Below are 19,813 nucleotides of genomic sequence, written 5' to 3' on the forward strand. Positions count from 1 at the left end.
AAAAGCGGTGGGAGACGAAGAACTTCGTCGGGGAAGACGAAGTTCTTCGTCTTCCCAGACGAAGACGACGGCTTCGTCTTCGTCTGGGAAGACGAAGAACTTCGTCTTCCCCGACGAAGTTCTTCGTCTCCCACCGCTTTTCCGGCGACGATCGGACCTCCAAATGGGAGGAAACCGATCACCGGAAGGAGAGGATTCTTCGGGAGGGAGAAGCCGTCGGCAACGGAGCCGGAGAGGTCGCCGGAGATTTCAAAACCAAACCCTAGGGTGAAACTGCCATTTTCTTAAACTTAGGCTGGGGGAAAATTTTTGTTTTCAAACTTTAGGGGGGCAAAAGGAGATAAAATTTTCAGGCGTTAGGGTTCTGTTAAATTTAACTGGCCATGGGTGGGTGTTTGGTATTTCCATAGTTAAAGGGGGGAAACTGTCATTACAGCATACCTTGGGTGGGAAATAGTCGTTTGGCCTCAACTTTTCTGCAAAGTTGTCTTGTTAACCAGATAGTAATTTTGTGCTTGTACAAAAGAAGAATATATATTTATGACAAAAGAACAATGTATTTTTATTCTTCGAAATAATGCAATTAATACATACAAGGAAATTAATTCTTCAACAAAATTGTTCCAAGCACTGGAACCCCTAAATAAAAAGAAAGAAAAAAGAATTGGAAAATCTCCGAGAAATTAATAATAACAAAAAATATGAAAAAGCCCCAAATCCCCCCAACAATCCCCATCAATGATTTTCCAACCCTCTGCGGGACTGTGACTATACACATCTATCAAAGAATGGTTAAAAAAAAAGAGGGCCAAATGCGGAAAGAATGATTACAAATAACTTGCGAATTCGATCAATGGAGACGACGAACTAGAAGATGAAAACACCAAAGAAGGCTGTTCTTTGGCCACAATATTTTTCTGCTTGTAAAGATCATACGGTTCCCAAAGATGATCAAGAGGACAAGGCTTTCTGGTGTCAAGTCTGACCCAAGGCTTACCCTTTCCGCTCCAATGTAATAAACTAACCGGACCCGGATGCAATGACCGACAGCTGCCCTTCACATTATCACCACCGAGTCCGTGCTGGTTCCACCGGTGATCAATGGCCTGTACATTACCACCAAATACCAGTAAAAATGGAGGCAAAGAACCCAGCTCATAGATCCTCTTTTGCTTCTGCATTTCCATCCAGAACTCTATTCTTCTCCTGTAATTTCCTTCTCGCCACTTCATTAAATCCATCACCATCACACCCGTGTTGAAGTAGCAAGGCTTTCTTGACCCGAAAACCCGTGACAGAAGCGGGTCAGACCAGAAATTGTCGGTGAAGTATGTCGTGAAATTCGCATGACAATACTCTGGTGCGCCGATGATTTTGGACCCAGTTAAGGTTGTGTCCCAGAGTTTATCAATGTCGTCGACCAGTATGAGGTCTGAGTCGAGGTAAATGACTCGGTGGACGCAGGTATCCAGGATGTCCCCAAGGTAGTTTCTTGCGTAGTTCAATGGGTTCTCTAGAGCTTCACGGATTGAAGATGATATCAGATTTATGACCGTGTCTTCACGGAAGATGTACACTTTGAACTTGAGCGAAGGGAACGTAGATCGAACGAGTTGAGTCAAGATTCGGGGGCTGGCCGGGTCGAACTCAGCTGATATGAGATGGAAGAAGATGTTTTCAGGACAAGAGGCGTGTTTGATAACTGAATGGACAGCTGCGATGGAACCACGAATATATTCAGAGTCAAGAGTCATTGCGATGTGAACTAAAGAGGGGTCACACGATGAAGGATTCAATCCAAACTCCCTCTCATTGGCTGACACCTGACAGCCTCTCCCGTTACGGTAGTCTGGCGCCTCAGCGAATCGATCAAAACCCAGCACATCTCCACCGTCAATGACTCTGATCGGAATATAACGAATGCCAAGACAAAACGATGGAAACAGTAAATAAACAAGGAGTAGCGAAAAGGCAGCGTTTAGTTGGAAACCGACCATCATTCAAAAACTTGGTATTTTCTTGAACAAGAAACGACCTCTGGATTTCGAAATCCGGAAAGCTAAGGAATTCGAATCCTAATGGTCATTGATTTGCATTTCGTTGATAATAAAGTTGAAGTGAAAAAGAAAAATGGTTCTGAAGATGGTTTGACAAATAAAGGGAGCAGCAAGACGAGATGATAATTCTGGGCCCTTGGAGGGGGTGATTTTGCTAAGGAAAACGCGGTTTATGCTTTGTGTGTGTTATAAAGACAGAGAGAGAGCAGAGAGAGGGAGAGATATAGGCAAACAGCTGTGGTTGTGGTGAAGGGAAGAATTAAATTTTAATTTTACTTTCTTTCTTTGAGTGCAGTGTGGTAAACGCGCCGCTGATACGCGTGGGGATAGATTTAAAAAACGGAGGCGTATCTGTGCAGTGTAAAGTTTTTAATGACGTATTTACTAATATAGAGGCAGTGGTTTTTAATTAATTTCAATAAAAGTAAAATTGCGCTTATCTATCCAAAAATAATAATTATAAATTAAAAATAAAATAATATTTAATTATATTATATAAATATTATAACTTTTTTATTTTTTTAATTTTTTCTTAATTTTATTTATATGTAATAATAAATCAATTCACAAATCCACAATTTTTATAGTCTAAAATATGAGACATTAATTAAAATATTTTTTGTGTGTATATATAATTATTTTTTATTATATATAAAGTTTAAAATATAAAATATTTAAAATATCTTTAGGTTTTATATTTGCTTAACTTAGATTTACTCAATTAAAATATAAACTTCACTTACTTATCTAATTAAGATTAAAATATGAGATAAAAACATAAAAGTTTTTGATAATTTTAATAATAAAAAAGTTATCGAGATAGTTGTAATTGGTTAAACATCTAGTGAACCAATTAGTTTTTAAAAAATTAATTCATCGGATAATTAGTCAATCGACTAAATATCCAACTAACAAATTTATTTTTAAAAATTAATTAGTTAAATCGATTGTGACCAATCGATCAACTATTTAACTAATTCATTTAGTCAATTTCTAATCTTATAACCTTTTTTTAAAGTTAAGTTAAATTTTAAATAATTATATTTATATAATAAAGAATATTATATATGTAATAGTTATTTTAATTAATATTTTTGGAAATATTTGTAATAATAATAATATTTTTTAAAATTATAAAAATAGTAAGATTTTATGGATTTAATTTATAATATTTAATTAAGTAATATTAGTGTTATTAAAAGAAAGATATTGAGGAAGAAAATAAGATAAGTTAATAATGAGATATTGCAATGCCAGGTCAAAGTGAGAAAGAGAGGGAAGGAAGAATAATGACTCTCTCTGCTGCAAGTAATATTCTTTGCCCCCAATTATGCATCGCCAGTTGTACATCCAATGAAGCCAGCTGGTGATACTAATTTTATAAGTGTTTGAGTGATGTTGACGGCTGATATCAGTCTGGCACACCCGACCCGACCCCACAATACTGTCTATCATTGCCTACCGGCTCCACGTGATCACGTGCTACCGAAGGGGGTTTTAGGCTTTATTTCCGTTTTCGAACAAACACCGTCTTTTTTATTTTATATATTTATTTTTTTCCTCAAGTACCATTTTGTCTATTTTCCTATTTATGATGCTTTTCATGCCCGAAATTAGATATTAAGCAATACGGAACGAATATAACAAATACCCGTTACCGTTTGAGTGCTGTTTCAGTCGTTTGATAATCACTCCATTTTAGCTATTGGCGAGCTTTCCCGTCATCTCCCTCTCTGATAATTTTCAGACATAAAAATTATCTAAAATTCGATCAAAATAGTTTAATAGTATTACATAAATTTATATAATATGATATGAATCTATACATTGTCTAACCCTGCGTGAGCCAAACATGACACACATTGTACTAGTGGGATATAAATAATAAGGGTGTGATTTTAGAGGATAATTATTTTATGTTGTTATTTCAAAATCTTTGTGAAGGATCTTTTGACCAGTCAAATTGAATAATCTTAAAAAGCAATAAGAAAAAGGTATAAATGTTATATTTTTAATAATCTCATATATATATATATATTAATTTAAGAAGGCATGAATACTCATATAGTAAAATCTAAAACATGAATGAATACGTAGTAATCCAACTCGTATACAATGAATTTGTATGGAATTTGTGTCAGCCATTTTGCTTCGTGTAAACGGCATTCAGTTTAAATTTAAACCTAACATGTATTTAAGTGCCCGTGAAGCCTTACGATTCTCATTATACCTGCTGGGTGCTGTTGTCATGTCTCATGTGCTTAGTTTTAAGTTAAAGAAATGAAAGGCAGCCGTGAACTTCCCGCCTCCAGAAAGGCCAAAGGACTATTTCCCACACACCAAGTTTAATTTTGTATTCTTAAAATTATACTCGTAAAATTTAAAAAACTTCCTGTCTCATGTCTTAAGGTCTTTTTCTTTTTCCTTCCGGTCATCATCTTTGATCTGACGATTTTCTCTTTTTACCTTAAATCATTAATCGATATATAAAAGATAATTTAAAATGAACTTTGTTAGAGACGAAGGGATTTTAGATAGAGAGGAGGCGCGTGAAGGTTTACAATTCTTATTATACCTATCTGCTGGGTGCTGTTCTCATGTCTCATGTACTTAGTTTTAAGTTAAAGAAATGAAAGGCAGCAGTGAGCTTTCCGCCTCCTAAAATTAATTTACACTACACTTTTGAATCGTTGAACTATTGTATTGCTCAACCAGGCATTCTTAAAATACAAACAACCATCAATAAAATATTAATGACGGATTATTTAATCATAAGAAATGGTGTAAAGGCGTCATAGAAACTAATTTCTAAAAGTCCAAAAGACTTACTCCCACCCAAAGTTTAACGTAATCCCAAACTCTTCAATTACTTATTTTTAAAAATTTAAAAACTCACTCGTATATTAAATTTTAATATTACTATTAAGAATAGAATTATTTTATAAAAATTTTATTAAAAAAATTTTATTTCTATTTTTTATTTTAGTTTTGAAAATCAATATTTTTTTATCTTAATTTTAAAATATTATTTTTTTACCCCCATTATATAGAGTTTATATGGTTTTATATTTTAGAGCTAACAGTCACCCTTTTTAAATTTGAAAACATTGTATTTATACTTCAAAAATTTATTTTCTCATTTTAGAGAATGTTCTTTTTAGTGATTCATTTTAGCGCACCGTCAACTTCACAACCAACATCTTGTTTCTCTCTTTAAGGAGACGTTTGGTTTGGGTAATATTTTATTACCAAAATAAAAAGATTACCTTAAAGATAAATTACTTAAAAGATTACTGGGTATAAATGATTACTATGTTTGATAAAATTTGATAAGTATAAATAATTATTGTGTTTGGTTAAAGGTAATAAAATATTACTAGTAAATTATTTTACTTAAATGTCCTTAAATATAATTATTTTTAAATATTTTTATCTTATTTATCATATTAATTAAAAATAAATTTATTTTTGTCTCAAAAAATTAATAAATACTAATATAATTATAATAAAATCAAGATTACTTTGGTAATCTTTAAATACTTAAGGTGAAGATGGTAATCAGATTACCATTTATATTACCTATCACGTCAGCATAAGTAATTGAAGATTACTATAATCTTTTATTACTGATAAACTAAACAAAGAAATAAAAAATATATTACTAAGGTAATCTTTAAAACCCATAATCAAACGATCCCTAAGGATTTTTCAATGCAAAAACTATCAAAAATTTATTCAAAATAATCAAATTTATCGTATAGATCTATGCATTACACAAACCTGAACCCTTTTAAGGCTCCATCCAAATCACCTCTTGGGGCTCCGCGCTTTTGCCTTACTATAAATTAAAACTCACTTAGAGATGTACAAAGCTGACAAAAAATATAAGACATTGGGTTGGGTGGGTGGGTGGTTGGTCCGTGACCCTCTTTCAATTAAGAACAAGACATGAATCTTAATTATTAGATATTGTATACAAAAGAGGCAAGTGAACTTAATATTCTGAAATTAGGTGGAAAAAGATTCTTCAACCGCCCAACTTGCAATTAATAAAACTGAAAATGCTTTAATTAATTTCCCCAACACCTCCTTTATTAATCTATTTAAAGTTCCAAAGAGCTTGCCTCGCTGTGAATTTTTAATTCTAATATTGTTGATTCCCACTCCAAGACACAAAATTACACTATCTGCATTGCAATACTGAATTGCTAGCTTTCCTAAACATGACAATTTGACCCCCCATACCCTGTGCTTAGGAATGTCTACAGGTTGTATACTTGAGAAATGGCCTATGGGTTATCGCTTTTGTATAATTTTAGTGTATAAATTGACTTCACTGCCGGGCGGAGGCAGGCAGATTTGTGAAAATTTACTTGGAAATCGGGAAGTAGTTTTTTGTGGTGGCGTGTGGGGAGTGAGTGACATAGGATGCTCTGAGTATTGAAGAAAGAATAAAGCGCAGTGACATGAGCGATGGGTCTCAATCTGACGGTGCAGTTTGTCCATATCTCCCTTTTAAAATTTCGTACCACTACGTCAAGGGGCCCGTAGTTTTGGTTCATAGTTTTTGGCACATGCCGCAAATGTTAACCATTATGATCCCACGGGAGAATTTAAATCGGAATTGATTTGACCCGATGGTCACGTTAACTTGTTTGAACTTGAAATGACCAGTCATAGATACATACAAGTGTATCAAACAAGTCATATGGGTGTTTTGAGTCCATTCACTTATAGTTCAAGCTATAAAAGTATGTGGTCTGATAGGTCTATGAATATCTCATAAATGCAGTTAAATAATCTCATTTTAACCATTCCAAAATAATATTATGTTACGTAAATAATATAAAATAATATCATTTTGATATATAATTGAAAGTGAAAATAATAACATTTTGTTTTAAGTTTTGTAGGAGAAAAAGATCATTTTCGAATCAATAAATTCTAATATGAAAACACTTTTATCCCATTCAAATTGTCTCCCAAACCTCTCAAATTCAACAGTACATTAAGTTGTCATCATCGCTGTAAAACTTCTTCTCCAATAAGTCTTTAGTTTTGCTTCTATTAGATTCCTTATTTATTGGTTTAGGAAGAATGATATCGTGAAATTGTTGGTTGTCATCGGTTAGATTGTTGTGATATGATCTGATTCTTCCTTCTAATGGACATTGCTTTGGCTACTGTTGTGGAATTGTTGGTTGTTAACATGACCACATAAAAGATAGTTTGTTTCTCGAAGTTTGATTCGATTTTAAGTTAAGATTGATCAAAGTTTCGAAGATGAGGGCGGCTAGTATAAATTGTTTATACTAAATTTTCAATGGATATCTAAGAGAGATTGATCTTGAAGTGTGGCCAAGAGTATAAAAGAGTTTCCTCTTTTACCGCTCAAATTACCCTTTAGAGATTTTACTTATTTATATTTAATTAACCTATTAGTAATTGTTAGATATGATAAATATGGGTCAAGTATTTAAGTATGAAAATTTAAGTTATCAAACAGTTACGTATAAAAAGTATACACTTATTCATATCGTGTCAGATAAATAAAATAAATAAATTATCACGTTGGATTATTTTAAATGAATGAACATATAGGGTTTTCATGCATCCAAATAATATGAATGCAGCAAAAAAAAAAAAAAAAACATTAAATTAAATTTTTGGATAAAAAACAATTTGCCCTAGGATCAAGGGCATAATACATGCGATTATAGGTGTTAAAATTCTTATACATGTCATTGGATGAGTTTACGCCATGAAATATCGGAAGGAATCCTCTTTTGGATTATATCATGCTAAATCTCCTAAGCACATTGTCCATGTATGTGCTCCGAGTTAGACCAAATAGTCGACACAATTTATAACGATAAATTTTTATTCCAATGATATAGGTTACTTATCTTAAGTTTTTTATAGAAAAACACTCGGATAACAAAACATTCACTGATCGTAAGTTTAGTATATCATTTTCCATAATCAGTATGTTATCAACATACAATACTAAAAATATCATTACGTTCCCACTAACAATCTTATATATGTAGGGCTTATTTTTATTTTTAACTTGTAAATATTTGAATTGACTTGATCTGACCCAAATTATCTAAAATTATTTATTATTTTTACTTTTCAAAGTGTTTTTATCATTTTAATTTCTTCACAAAATTGTCTCAACTTATTATTAATAAAATATATAATATAACATTTTATCTTATTTACAAATTCTCTAAAAATTACATATTACGACCTTTAAAATACATCAATAATTTAACTAACCAATCACATTGTTACTATTTAATAATAAAATAAAATATTTAAAGAAAAATTTTAAAAAATTGATAATTATAATTATATAAAAATATAATTATATGCAATCTTTAAAACATTTAAATGAGTGTTGATATTATCTTTCAATATTTTTATAATTTATCTATAATAAATTTTATTAAAGTAATATTTTTTTAAAACATTTGAATCGATTCGGATCGTATCAAGTTACTTTAGTGTGAATCTTAATAATATCTGATTTAATTTTGAATTGTATGAAGTTGTCTAAAATAACTTTTATGTTAGAAAAATTTAATTCTAACCTGATTTTTTTCATATCGAATCATACCGTATTAAAAATTGCTAATAGATAATGGCATTGCTCATATTGTGTTTACAGTATATTGTTTGTGGTAGTAATGCTATTTTTATTATTATTTGTTACGACATTGGTGTTTACAGATAATGATGGTCGCTGCTAGGGCTGGATTCGAGCCGAGCCGAGCTCGGCTTGGTTTATTTATGGCCGGCTCAAGCTCGACTCGAGCCAAACTCGGCTCGATTTGAGTTCGGCTGATTTTCGGCTTGACTCGTTTATGGCTCGGTTCGACTCATTTTTTATATTAAAACGACATCGTTTTATATATATATGGATCAAAACGATGTCGTTTTGTATAAAAAAATTTTTAAAAAAATCTAACGAACCAATCCGAGTCAGCTCAAGCTCGAGTCGAGCAGAGCCCGGTTTGTTTTGGGCTCGAACCGAGCTAAGCCGAACTTGAGCTCGAACTGGCTCAGCTCAAATCCAGCCCTAGTCACTACCCGATTCGTTTGTATATTGTGGTCCAGTTTTATCGTTGTTTAGCATTTGCCATTCAAAGCCAAGAATGACATCTTTCCCTGGGAAACCAGATCCCAGAAATTGATGGGAAATCACCACTTCGGCAGTGAAGATTTGAATCTCTTATTGCTGATCAAATCTGTAGAAAAGACTTTATCATTGACAGCCTTGAAGGATTGGCGACAAGGCTTCCAAAAAGAGTAATGGAGGATTTCTGGTTGCCTGATTGAGACTACGACACCAATAGGGTAATTTATGGGAGTGGATTTTGTCCTGTCATGTCATGTCCAGTGAAGGAAGAGAAACTGAGAATTGTCGTCTCGTAGCTGTTAACTGTTCATGTGCACTGTAGGATCATTTTCATCGAACTATTCCTTATCGCATGCACTTCCAATGCCATTTCGTGGAAGCAGTGATTTATTTTGGTTAAATATTATTTTATTTTTAATTTAAAATTATTTAATTATATAATAATATATTATTTTTTATATATAAAATTATACATATTATTTATATATATATAATACTACTCTAAAATCATATAATAAGCCAAATAATTACTTTCCACCTAAGATTTGATACAATCATAACTTTTTACTTGTTAACTATTAAAAATTTAAATACCTATTAATTTATTAAATTTTTACTGACATAATTAAAATTATCATTTACTAAAATTTTTTAAAAAATAAAAATTTATTCATTTCCCTCTAAATTTAAAAATTAAGAAATTTCACTCTCATCCAAGATTTGAAAAATCGACATTTACCCCTAGGTTTCTCTAACTACTAGTGTCAACAACCTGGCAACGGTGATGTTCTTTCTCTCTTCCGACTTCTCTCTCAGTCATGTTTTATTTTCAATCATCATCGACCAAAAAAATCAATCAATAAAGACAAATAATTCATCCATAGACAAAGACGTGATACAACAAAGACGAATCGTGTTTTTGTCTAGAGATAAAGAACAATCTTCGTTGACCGGTTTCCTCAATCGATAACAATCGAAAATAAAGCGAAACTACGAGAGAAACCGAAAAGGAGGAAGAACACCATTGGCGCCCTCATCTCTGACCACCGACAATATGTTGAAAAAATCTTAAAAAGAAATTGTAAATTTTTTAAACTTTTGGTGAGAGAATGTTAGTTTTTAGTCTTATGGGTAAAAATGTAACAAATTTTTAATTTTTTTAAATATTTTTATTAGGTAACTATTTTATCTCTAACAATAACAATAAAATTTAACAGATAAATAAATATTTAAATTTTTAAAAATTAGTAAAAAAGAAGTTGAGCGTGTAACAACCTTGGGTGGGAAACAGTCATTTGACCTCCATAATATATAGAACCGCTGTGACAACTAGTTTAACACCATTTTGTCAGATACCAGTCAAGAGTCATTCCTAATTACACAAACTTTGGTGCACTTATTGAGATGCACATATTGGAGTCCATACAATACAGAGAGAGCAAAAAAAAGTCATAAATTTGAAATTTATGTCTAAATTCCGAAAGTTATCTGGCATGTAATTAACCACTCCTTATCCTAGGTCTCCCCATACAAACCCATCAAAATCCTCTATAGTTATGACACAAAACAGAAAGAAAATCAAATGAACTTTAAAACTCCATGGATACCACCGGGAGAAGAATATTCATATGTTCCAGAAGCACAAGGCTTAATATACTCAATCAATCATAATGCATCAAATCATAGATTCACCAAAAAGATTTCAGAAGGTAAATGTTAACATTTTTGCCCCCCAACCAGAAAAGAATCGAGACGTTCTATACAACTAAAGGGTAAAAAATAAAAATCATAGCCAGGAGAGATAACCATCTTCCTTATAAATCTTTTATTCTTTGTTACTTAAAGATTGTGGATGGAAAAAGAGAGAATGTTCAAAAACTCTTACGTAGTTCTAACTTAAGGAAGCACACCTCTAACTTCTTTCCTATCTGGTCCGCACGCCTGCAGCAGAAAATAATTAAACCACAACATATCAGAAGAATAATACTGGAAACATTCTATAGGCTAATGTGTAATTTCATGTTCCAGCATAACACCATTGGAGAAAATTATCAACTACATGTCAAATAAAGCTATAAAAGTTGTAAATGTCATTAAAAAAAAAAGAAAAAACAGATCAAGGTTTTGATTAACTGACAAATCAGTGAAAAAATGGGACACTGGTACAATGCTAAAAAGTCAATGTGAGGATATTTAATTACAGAAGGCAATATGAATGAGCAGATACATATTTCAAATTCCTAGAGTCTGGAAAAAAGTAAGTTTCAAGGAGTCGAGAATTAAGAAAATTGTTCAGAGTAGGGCAAGATTAAAAAACTTAGGGTGTTAAAATTACTATCATTGAATGTTTCTTGGTGGTTTAAGCTATGCAAACCCACCAATAAGTCACACAATGAGTTCTGTATTTAACTACTTCAACACTTCTTCTGTGCACCTGAAACTATGTATTGCAGCTTTATTATCAGGTTAGCTGACCATTATCATGGCCCATTTTGTCTGTCACCTACTGCTAAGAGATGTTAGGCAAAAGTGATCAATGTACTCACGATTGGCTGCATACAATGGTTTAAATGTGTTACTAAAATAATGCTTTACATTTTAAGACAGCAAACGTACACAAATCAAGTGAATGAAATTATAATCATTAGAGATTAAAGTAACCGTCCATCTAAAACACTGAAATTCTTTTGTAATAATTATTATTTTGACTAAATTTAATTCCACTTCCCCAATTTATCAAGTGGTTTAACCTGATAGAAAGTATATGCAAAGAAATAGCCTCAATCAAAAAGAATTCAGAGTACACACAAACTTATTTTAAAACTTAGTCAAGAACCTAGGCGAAGATATTAGTCTGAGCTACCAAAGAAGTATTACCTCTATTCCAAAACCTTTCACATATACATTTGTGAATAGTTCAGAAGGGTCTGGCATGGGACTTTCCTGGTTATACAAAGACATAATACAGAAGCACATATCAAAGCATCAGAATGGTGAACAATAACAACAGGAAAAGAAGGAGAGAAAACAAAATAAATTGTTGATGTACAAAAAATTCCAAACACTTACTTGCAAGAATTAAGGAAACATAAAAATAAACTACTGCATGCTTGATGAAGTCTAGCAAAAGCAGGTTTAATGATCAATTCATGTGAGACTAATTTCAAACCTTACCTAGTCAACTCAACATGAGTATAGATATTATTTTATGTAAATTTGGAGTTTGATGATACTATAGATTTCATGAGTGCGTGAGCAACTGCAAGGCATGCCAGAATAATGTGTAGCACCACCAATTTAGTAGTCTTATCATGTGTGTGCTCTTCCTACTAAAACCACCAACTTTTTGTTCCCTAAAAGATTTCTAAAAGTTTTAGGTGAATCAATAACCTACAAATTAAATGCAATCTGTCAATTAAATGAAAGAGGGTAAAAATTATTTTCTCAGGAGATTTATTGGAGGGTGTGATTGCCTTTTTCCATGGTGCAGTCACTTAAAACCCAAGTATAACTTGTTAGGTTTCTATCCCTTTGCCATCTTTTCAATCTGTTAGGATTGGGACACTTGTCCCCAATCCAATGGCTCAATCCTTTTATAAATATATGTTTGAGTTTTAAAAGAGAGAAGGGAGGAAAATATTAGGGTTTGGGTTTGGGTTGAGGGCAGCCACCTTTGGCTGATTTAGGGAGGTCTCCGGCGCCTCGAATGGCCGGAAAATGGGAGATCTCCGGCGTCTCGAATGACCGGAAAATGGGAGGTCCCGAACTCCTCGAAGTGTTCGGTTTATCTTGTAATATTTTTAGTTATGAAATATTTTAGTTATTATGTATTTTGTGTTTTGATTAAATAAATGCTGGGTTCCTAACACAATCCTTCTAAGTTTCTCCAATTGTCTATTATTGTTTTCAACGCCTAAAATAACCTGAAACATCAAACTTTTAACTGAAATCAATGCCCAATTAATCTTGAAAACATTCACATCAACCTCTAACTTAAAAATCTAAATTACAAAGCTGAATTTAAGACCCATCACAAGAGATCACTCCTGCTGTGAAGAAATGCTTCTTACCTTGGCTTTAGCAATGGCCTCGTCTACCTCTTTTCTTACTTCCTTCTCAATGTCCTAAAAAATGAGAAAAAATAATAATAATAATAACAGATTCAGTTTTCCCACACATTCCATCACCAGAACCAAGTTTCAAATTTCTTTCTGGTTGCCGAATAATACAGATTGCCCTCCACAAATACAATCAACCAAAAGAAAGAGCAAGAACAAAAATAAATAACATTGCTCCAAAAAATTGTAGAACTTCTGCGTGAAATCAAGTAAATAAAATACCTTTAGTTCTTTCTCAGTAGCTAGGTCATGTGACAGAATCAACTTTCTTATTCTTTCAATTGGATCACGTTCCTAGACACCATAGCACCAAAGGAAATTAATCTATGAAAACTAGATCAATGAAAAGAAATGCCCTTTAGAAGAGATGAGATGTCAAGTATGTATAACCTGTCTCACACCAGAAATCTCATCACGTGTGCGGTAGGTGCTCCCTGGGTCAGACATAGAATGACCATGATACCTGTATGTGTCCATTTCAAGAATCTGAAAACACCAGCATCAAGAAATTAATTTCATATAGAATGACAAGAAAGAAAATAAAAATTAGACAAAATTAGCGGCAAAATTAATATATGAGCACTGCATGTGTCTGTGGTGTTCTGTTACACAAGACACTGACTAATTTATCGCAGATACAAAAACAAATATAGAACTGACAATGTCTAGAAAATCACATAAATTATGTAGGAGAATATAGCCTTTAAAACTTCTTACGCACTCAAATACGAGGATGTAACTTCTTTCAAGTTTACACTCAATGATTAATTTTAGCCTTATTTTGAAATTTATAAAGAACCAAAAGGCAGGAAAAAATGTTAAATAAGAAACTGCATAACAACCCACTCACAGATCTAAACACAAGCCAAATCATCTGAAAATTGAAATTAGAAAACGTAAGATATAGCATGATTCCAGAAACAGGAACATTCTCATCTTTCCTAAAGGCAGCAAGTTTTTCCTACAACTTAAGTATAAATACAAAAGCAGCATCACATGTTTCTTTCGCACAAAAACAAAGCCAACTCTATAAAATGTGGCTGCAAAATGAAGCCTCTTATGATCGCTAGCCATGATTCTCTCATTTTTCAAAGAATTATAGCACAAAGCAAAAACCTTCATCTCACATCTTCCCAACCCATATTCAAAATTAGGAATGATATGAGAATAACCCTATTTATCCAACTGTTTGGCAATTATTAAGTTGGTTCCGCAAATCCTATGAAAAGCACACATTCTAATTTAAAACAAGATTTCAGTCTTCTGAACAAAAAAAATGGAGATCCCTGCCATCAAAAAGCAGCACACGAGGTGATTTCTAGCACAGCAAACCTCAATATATATTATGCACTTTTGGCTTTTATCCCCCAGTTGCTCCTAGAGTTCATAGTAACTTTGGACCTCTGAATTGATAATGAATGCACAAAAAGGAGCATATAATCAAAACCAAAATGACATTTCCATGTCATTCTCAATCAAAGCTTAGCACAAAGAAACTTCTTCCATTAAAACAGGTATTCGGCAGATATCTACAGTGTAACACATGTCTAATTGTGCTAATCAAAGGCACTTATAGGCAAGCAAATCCCAAGCTTAAGTGAGCTTCTTGTCAAACAGAATTTCATCCAAGCAACCATTCAAGGTGTGCAAACCTCAAATCAGAGGAAGGAGTTGGCTTTCCCACAAGAGAAAAGTAATCATCAACCACACAGCTATACAACATTTTGCGTATGTTACCATTCCAAATGTTTATAACTGGTATCAATTAAAGATAGATAAATGCCACTGCCCTTGGCAATGGAAAGCGTTAGCAAAGTTCTCATGTTTTGTCAAAAGGCTCACAAACTTAGCAGTATATGACCTCACAAAAGATTTGGCCTTAATATTTTCAAGCCAAGCTATTATAGCAAAACAAGAAACCTCACAGACAAATAAAGTGTTGATAGAAACTCAAAATTGTCCAATTGACAAACAAGGAGTCATGAAGGCAAACATAAGCAGTTCAATGTTGGAATTGAATTATAGCTTGTATATGGTTACTTTCAGTCTTCATTCAAAAATTTATGTTTAACACTTCCTTCAGATTTATTTGCAATACATAATAATGCAAGATTTATGCTTCCTGAAGGTAGTCAAAATAGAGTACTGTTACTCGAATATTCAAATATCACAGCAAGGATAGACATTATTAAAAAAGGAGGGGAGAAAAAGAGCTACTTCAATGAGAAGAGAAAGGATAATTTTTTTAAGGCAAAGAAGCAGTTTTGTTTGGTAATATTCAAATCACATGAACAATTGTTTACACTGGAAACTAGACACATAATTAGTATCAACAGTTCAATCTATGAACTTACAATTGGTCCATTCTTCAGAGCATGCTCCTTGGTAAACTTGCAAGCTTGTTTCACAGCAAAGGCATCCATGCCATCAACCTGTCACAAACTATCATATTACCAAAACTACATAAACTACAATAACAAATGCCCAAGATAACAGAATAATTTACCAAAACTTCTTTGAAAATACACTTTTGTTCCGTTTGTGAGTAGTTGAGCTCAAAGCATGTAGAAAAAATGAAAAATATTCCTGTGCACAGTTACAACTTGTATCTTTAATGAGTTCACATTTCTAAAAAGTTTCTTTTTCAATCTATTTAAAATTTTCTTAAAACTTGACTGCACAAGGGTAAAACAAATCCACAATTTACAGGTACTTCAAAAAAAATTTCATGCTTTGGATTTCGCTCTCCACCGTTTTGCTCAATATATGGAAAGGAAAATATTCCTAAGCACTAATGCAAATAGATAAACATAAAGGCACAGGATTGTCTTGCTTTGCCTTCAACATAGCCCAAAGCCAGCTAATAACTTCTCCAACCTTACATGTGAAATGATATATACATAATTGAAACACTCAAAAGCGGATCTAAATTTCACGATAATCTAAAATTTCCTAAACCGTATTAGAAATTACTAATTCAAATTCAGTCTTACCTTCAAACCTGGAACATAGTCTCCGCGCTTGTAGTAGGCCGGACTCTTGGCTGCTCTCCACTCAGCTGTCCCCATTCCATCTGCAAAGACCAACCACCTCCAAAAATCAATCATAAACACAATAAAACAATATTTAATTTCAATTAAAGTAAGCTCTTCTTTACAGTGATTATTCTCGCAGACCAAAATCGCTGGCAGATCCCAAAGAGCAGAAATATTAAGTGCCTCGAACAACTGCCCCTGGTTTGCCGCACCGTCACCGTACAACGCAAAGGTCACTGTTTCATCCTTGGAGTATTTCTGCGCGAAAGCCAACCCACATCCTAACGGAATCTGGGCCCCAACAATCCCATGGCCTCCATAAAAACCGGCATCTTTCTTGTAAAAATGCATCGAACCTCCCTTTCCCCGGGAACAACCATCCTTTCTCCCCATCAACTCCGCAAAAACCTCAAGCTGGGTCCCACCGCGGGCAACAAACGTGCAGTGATCACGGTAAGAAGTTATGATGCAATCCTTCTTAGTGATGGCGGCTTCCATGCCCACAGCCACGGCTTCTTGTCCGTCGTACAAGTGGCAGAATCCACGGATGAGTTTTGCCTTGTAAAGAGAATCTGCGGAAATCTCCATCCGACGCATGAGAGCCATGTCGCGGAAGAAGGAGAAGAGTTCTTTGGGAGAGGTTTCGACGGAGCGCGAAGGCGCTTCGCAATTGTGGGCCGTGAAAGGGACGGAAGTCTCAATAATGAGGGGCGTGGTGTCGGTAGAGATCGGACGGCGGAGGAGAAAGACGGTGGTTAGAGGTTTAAGGAGGGTTGAAGATCGAGCGGTGGAGGAGGAGGTAAGGCGTGATAGAGCCATCTCGACAGTTGACTTGGTTTGGTTTGTGAGAGTGGTTTGGTGGCAGCGGAGACAGATATGCAAGAAATGTAGTGAAAGCTCTGCATATATGTATATTCAATTTGGGTTGGCCAGCGGCAGAAAAGCCAATTTCCATTTCTCCCAGTAGCTTAACCAAATTCATAATTTCGATAATAATTATATAATAATATATTATTTATAATTTTAAATTATATATCAAAAAAATATATTTTTTTTTAATAAAAAAAAATATATAATGAGAAACTTGGTTAAATCATTCTTTTGGGACCTAGTAACGTTTAATGCTCAATCATTATTTGTTTGACTAGTTGCTTTTACAACTGGGCGCTTCTTTATTACAATTCTTCAATATTTTCTTTAGGCCAAAAGACTATTTCCCACCCAAGGATTGCAATTCCTGTACGTATCCCCCCTTTAACTTTAAAAATCTCAAATACTTATCTATGAGCAGTTAAATTTAACGGAACTATAATCCTCTAAAATTTTATCTTTTTTCCCCATTAAACTTTAAAAACTAAAAGTTTTCCGTCAACCTCAGTTTTAAAAAATAATAGTTTTCCCCTAAGGTTTGGTTTTTAGATCTTTGATATCAAATCTGATAGATGTTGTTGTCAGTTGTTTATTCCTCCTAAAACTTTTTCTCCCTTCGATGATCTCTCTCCACCCATTTGGATACTTGATTGACGTCGAATGAGGCTTGGAAGATGATGAGAGACAAAGAACTTCGTCAGAGAAGACGAAGCTCTTCATCTTCGTTTGTCTTCCCAAACGAAGACGATATCTTTAGAAAAAGATTGACATCGAACAGACGTCCAAATGGGTGGAGAGAAACAGCTGGAGGTAGAGAAAGTTTCGGAAGGGATAGACGGTTGGTAATATTATCAGATTTAGTATCAAAAATCTGGAAACCAAACCTTAAAGGGAAACTATCATTTTTTAAAACTTCAGTTAGAGAAAACTTTTAGTTTTTAAAGTTTAAGGAAAGAAAAAGAGATTATATTTTAGTTTATTTTTAATATTATAGATAAAATAATAATTTTATCTTTATTATCGTTAAATTTAATTATTTATGAATAGATATTTAAGATTTTCAAAGTTAAAAGGAGAGATACTTGGATAACAGCAATCCTTGGGTGGGAAATAGTCGCTTGGCCTTTTTTTCAAAGGACCAAGCGGTTTTACATTTCATGTTGTATAGTCAAAGCAAAAACTGAAAACAGAAACCAGAAAAATTATATTATATACAGAAAAGGCTGTTGTTTTTTATTGAATGATTGCTTTATTATTTTTTGGCCTTTTTTCTTCCAAACTTTGAGGAGGAAATGAAAATCCGTGGTTTTACAGTCAGATTGAATCTCTCAATTCAATTAATTGAATCATAAATTAATTTATTATCTGATTTAATTTTATAATCTAATTAAATTTATATATAAATATTAATTTATTTAAAATTTAGTTAAATTTAATAAATTTATTGAATCAAAATAATTATTTAAAACTAATAATTTATAATTTATTTTTTCTTTATTTAAGTAATAGAGTATTAATTATTTAATTAATATATTTAAAATTATGTTTTATATATTTCATATATTTTATATTTAAAAAATATTATAAATATTTAATATTATTATTATTTAAAAAATATATAATAATTTAATAATAAATTAAACTAATTAATTATTCAGTTGAATTGATTGAACATAAACTAATAAAAGTGGTTGGTCTTATTTTTAAAACGCTAATAAAAGCCAGTGTTGGGTAGAATTTGAGAGATTTGACTTTTTTGTGGGTGTCATTTGAAGAAAATTAAAGGCCAAACGGTTATTTCCCACCCAAGGTTTGATGTTTTTGCAAGTTTCCACCATTTAATTATAGAAACATCAAACACCCACCCATGGTCGGTTAGATTTAACAAAACTCTAACGGTGGTAGAGGTAAAATCGGTATTTTCTCTATAATATTAAAAATAAACTAAAATAGAATCTAGTTTTGCTCCCATAAACTTTAAAAACTAAAATTTTCTCCTAGCTTAAGTTTTAAAAAATTGCAGTTTCACCCTAGGGTTTCGTTTTGAAATCTCCGGTGATATTGTCGACGACCTCTCCCTCCCGAAGCATCCTCTCCTTCCAGCGATCTCTTTCCTCCTATTTGAAAGTCCGATCGAAGTCGGAGAAGCCGTGGAAGACGAAAAATTTCGTTGGGAAAGATTCGTCTTCCCAAACGAAGACGAGACGACTCGTCGTCCTCTGGGAAGACGAGTCGTCTTCATCTGGGAAGACGATCGTCTTCGTCATCTGGGAAGATGATTTCTCTTCCCAGACGACTTTTCTCTGCGTGGGAGACGTTGGGGTGGAGTTGAGGGGGGCCGTCGGTGAAAGAGAAACCATCGAGAGGGGAAGACGGTCGGCGATGGCATCAGAGAAAGTGAAAGGGTTTGGAAATAAACCCTAGGGGGGGAAATGTGATCTTTTCAAACTTAGTTTAGAAAAAAAAATACTAGTTTTTAAACTTTTAGGGGGGAAAATGAGATTAAATTTTCAGGAGTTAGGGTTTTGTTAAATCTAACCGGTCATGAGTGGGTGTTTGATGTTTTCATAGTTAAAGGGTAGAAACTTG

The 19,813-nt window shown here is 33.2% G+C and overlaps 2 protein-coding genes across 2 annotated transcripts; both read right to left on the minus strand.

The window, feature by feature from the left end:
- Window positions 1-537: 537 nt before the first annotated feature.
- LOC123215775 (probable galacturonosyltransferase-like 9) lies at window positions 538-2,267 on the minus strand. Its single transcript, XM_044636001.1, has one exon. The coding sequence runs from the start codon at window positions 1,998-2,000 to the stop codon at window positions 828-830; it is 1,173 nt and encodes a 390-aa protein (XP_044491936.1). The 5' UTR covers window positions 2,001-2,267; the 3' UTR covers window positions 538-827.
- An 8,517-nt stretch (window positions 2,268-10,784) lies between these two features.
- Window positions 10,785-17,295, minus strand: LOC123216944 (pyruvate dehydrogenase E1 component subunit alpha, mitochondrial). Its single transcript, XM_044637632.1, has 8 exons — window positions 16,477-17,295; window positions 16,313-16,392; window positions 15,674-15,751; window positions 13,710-13,805; window positions 13,542-13,613; window positions 13,272-13,325; window positions 12,079-12,144; window positions 10,785-11,142 (listed from the first exon to the last, which is right to left on the minus strand). The coding sequence occupies exons 1-8, from the start codon at window positions 17,171-17,173 to the stop codon at window positions 11,098-11,100; spliced, it is 1,188 nt and encodes a 395-aa protein (XP_044493567.1). The 5' UTR covers window positions 17,174-17,295; the 3' UTR covers window positions 10,785-11,097.
- Window positions 17,296-19,813: the final 2,518 nt, after the last annotated feature.

Source organism: Mangifera indica, chromosome 5 (assembly GCF_011075055.1).
Source record: "Mangifera indica cultivar Alphonso chromosome 5, CATAS_Mindica_2.1, whole genome shotgun sequence".
NCBI lineage: Eukaryota > Viridiplantae > Streptophyta > Magnoliopsida > Sapindales > Anacardiaceae > Mangifera > Mangifera indica.

Coding starts and splice junctions, on each gene's coding strand:
- LOC123215775 (XM_044636001.1), bottom strand. CDS start 2,000: ATGATGGTCGGTTTCCAACTAAACGCTGCCTTTTCGCTACTCCTTGTT.
- LOC123216944 (XM_044637632.1), bottom strand. CDS start 17,173: ATGGCTCTATCACGCCTTACCTCCTCCTCCACCGCTCGATCTTCAACC. Junction 13,326..13,541: donor CTACTGAGAAAGAACTAAAG/GTATTTTATTTA, acceptor CTCATTTTTTAG/GACATTGAGAAGGAAGTAAG. Junction 11,143..12,078: donor TGAAAGGTTTTGGAATAGAG/GTAATACTTCTT, acceptor TTTCTGCTGCAG/GCGTGCGGACCAGATAGGAA.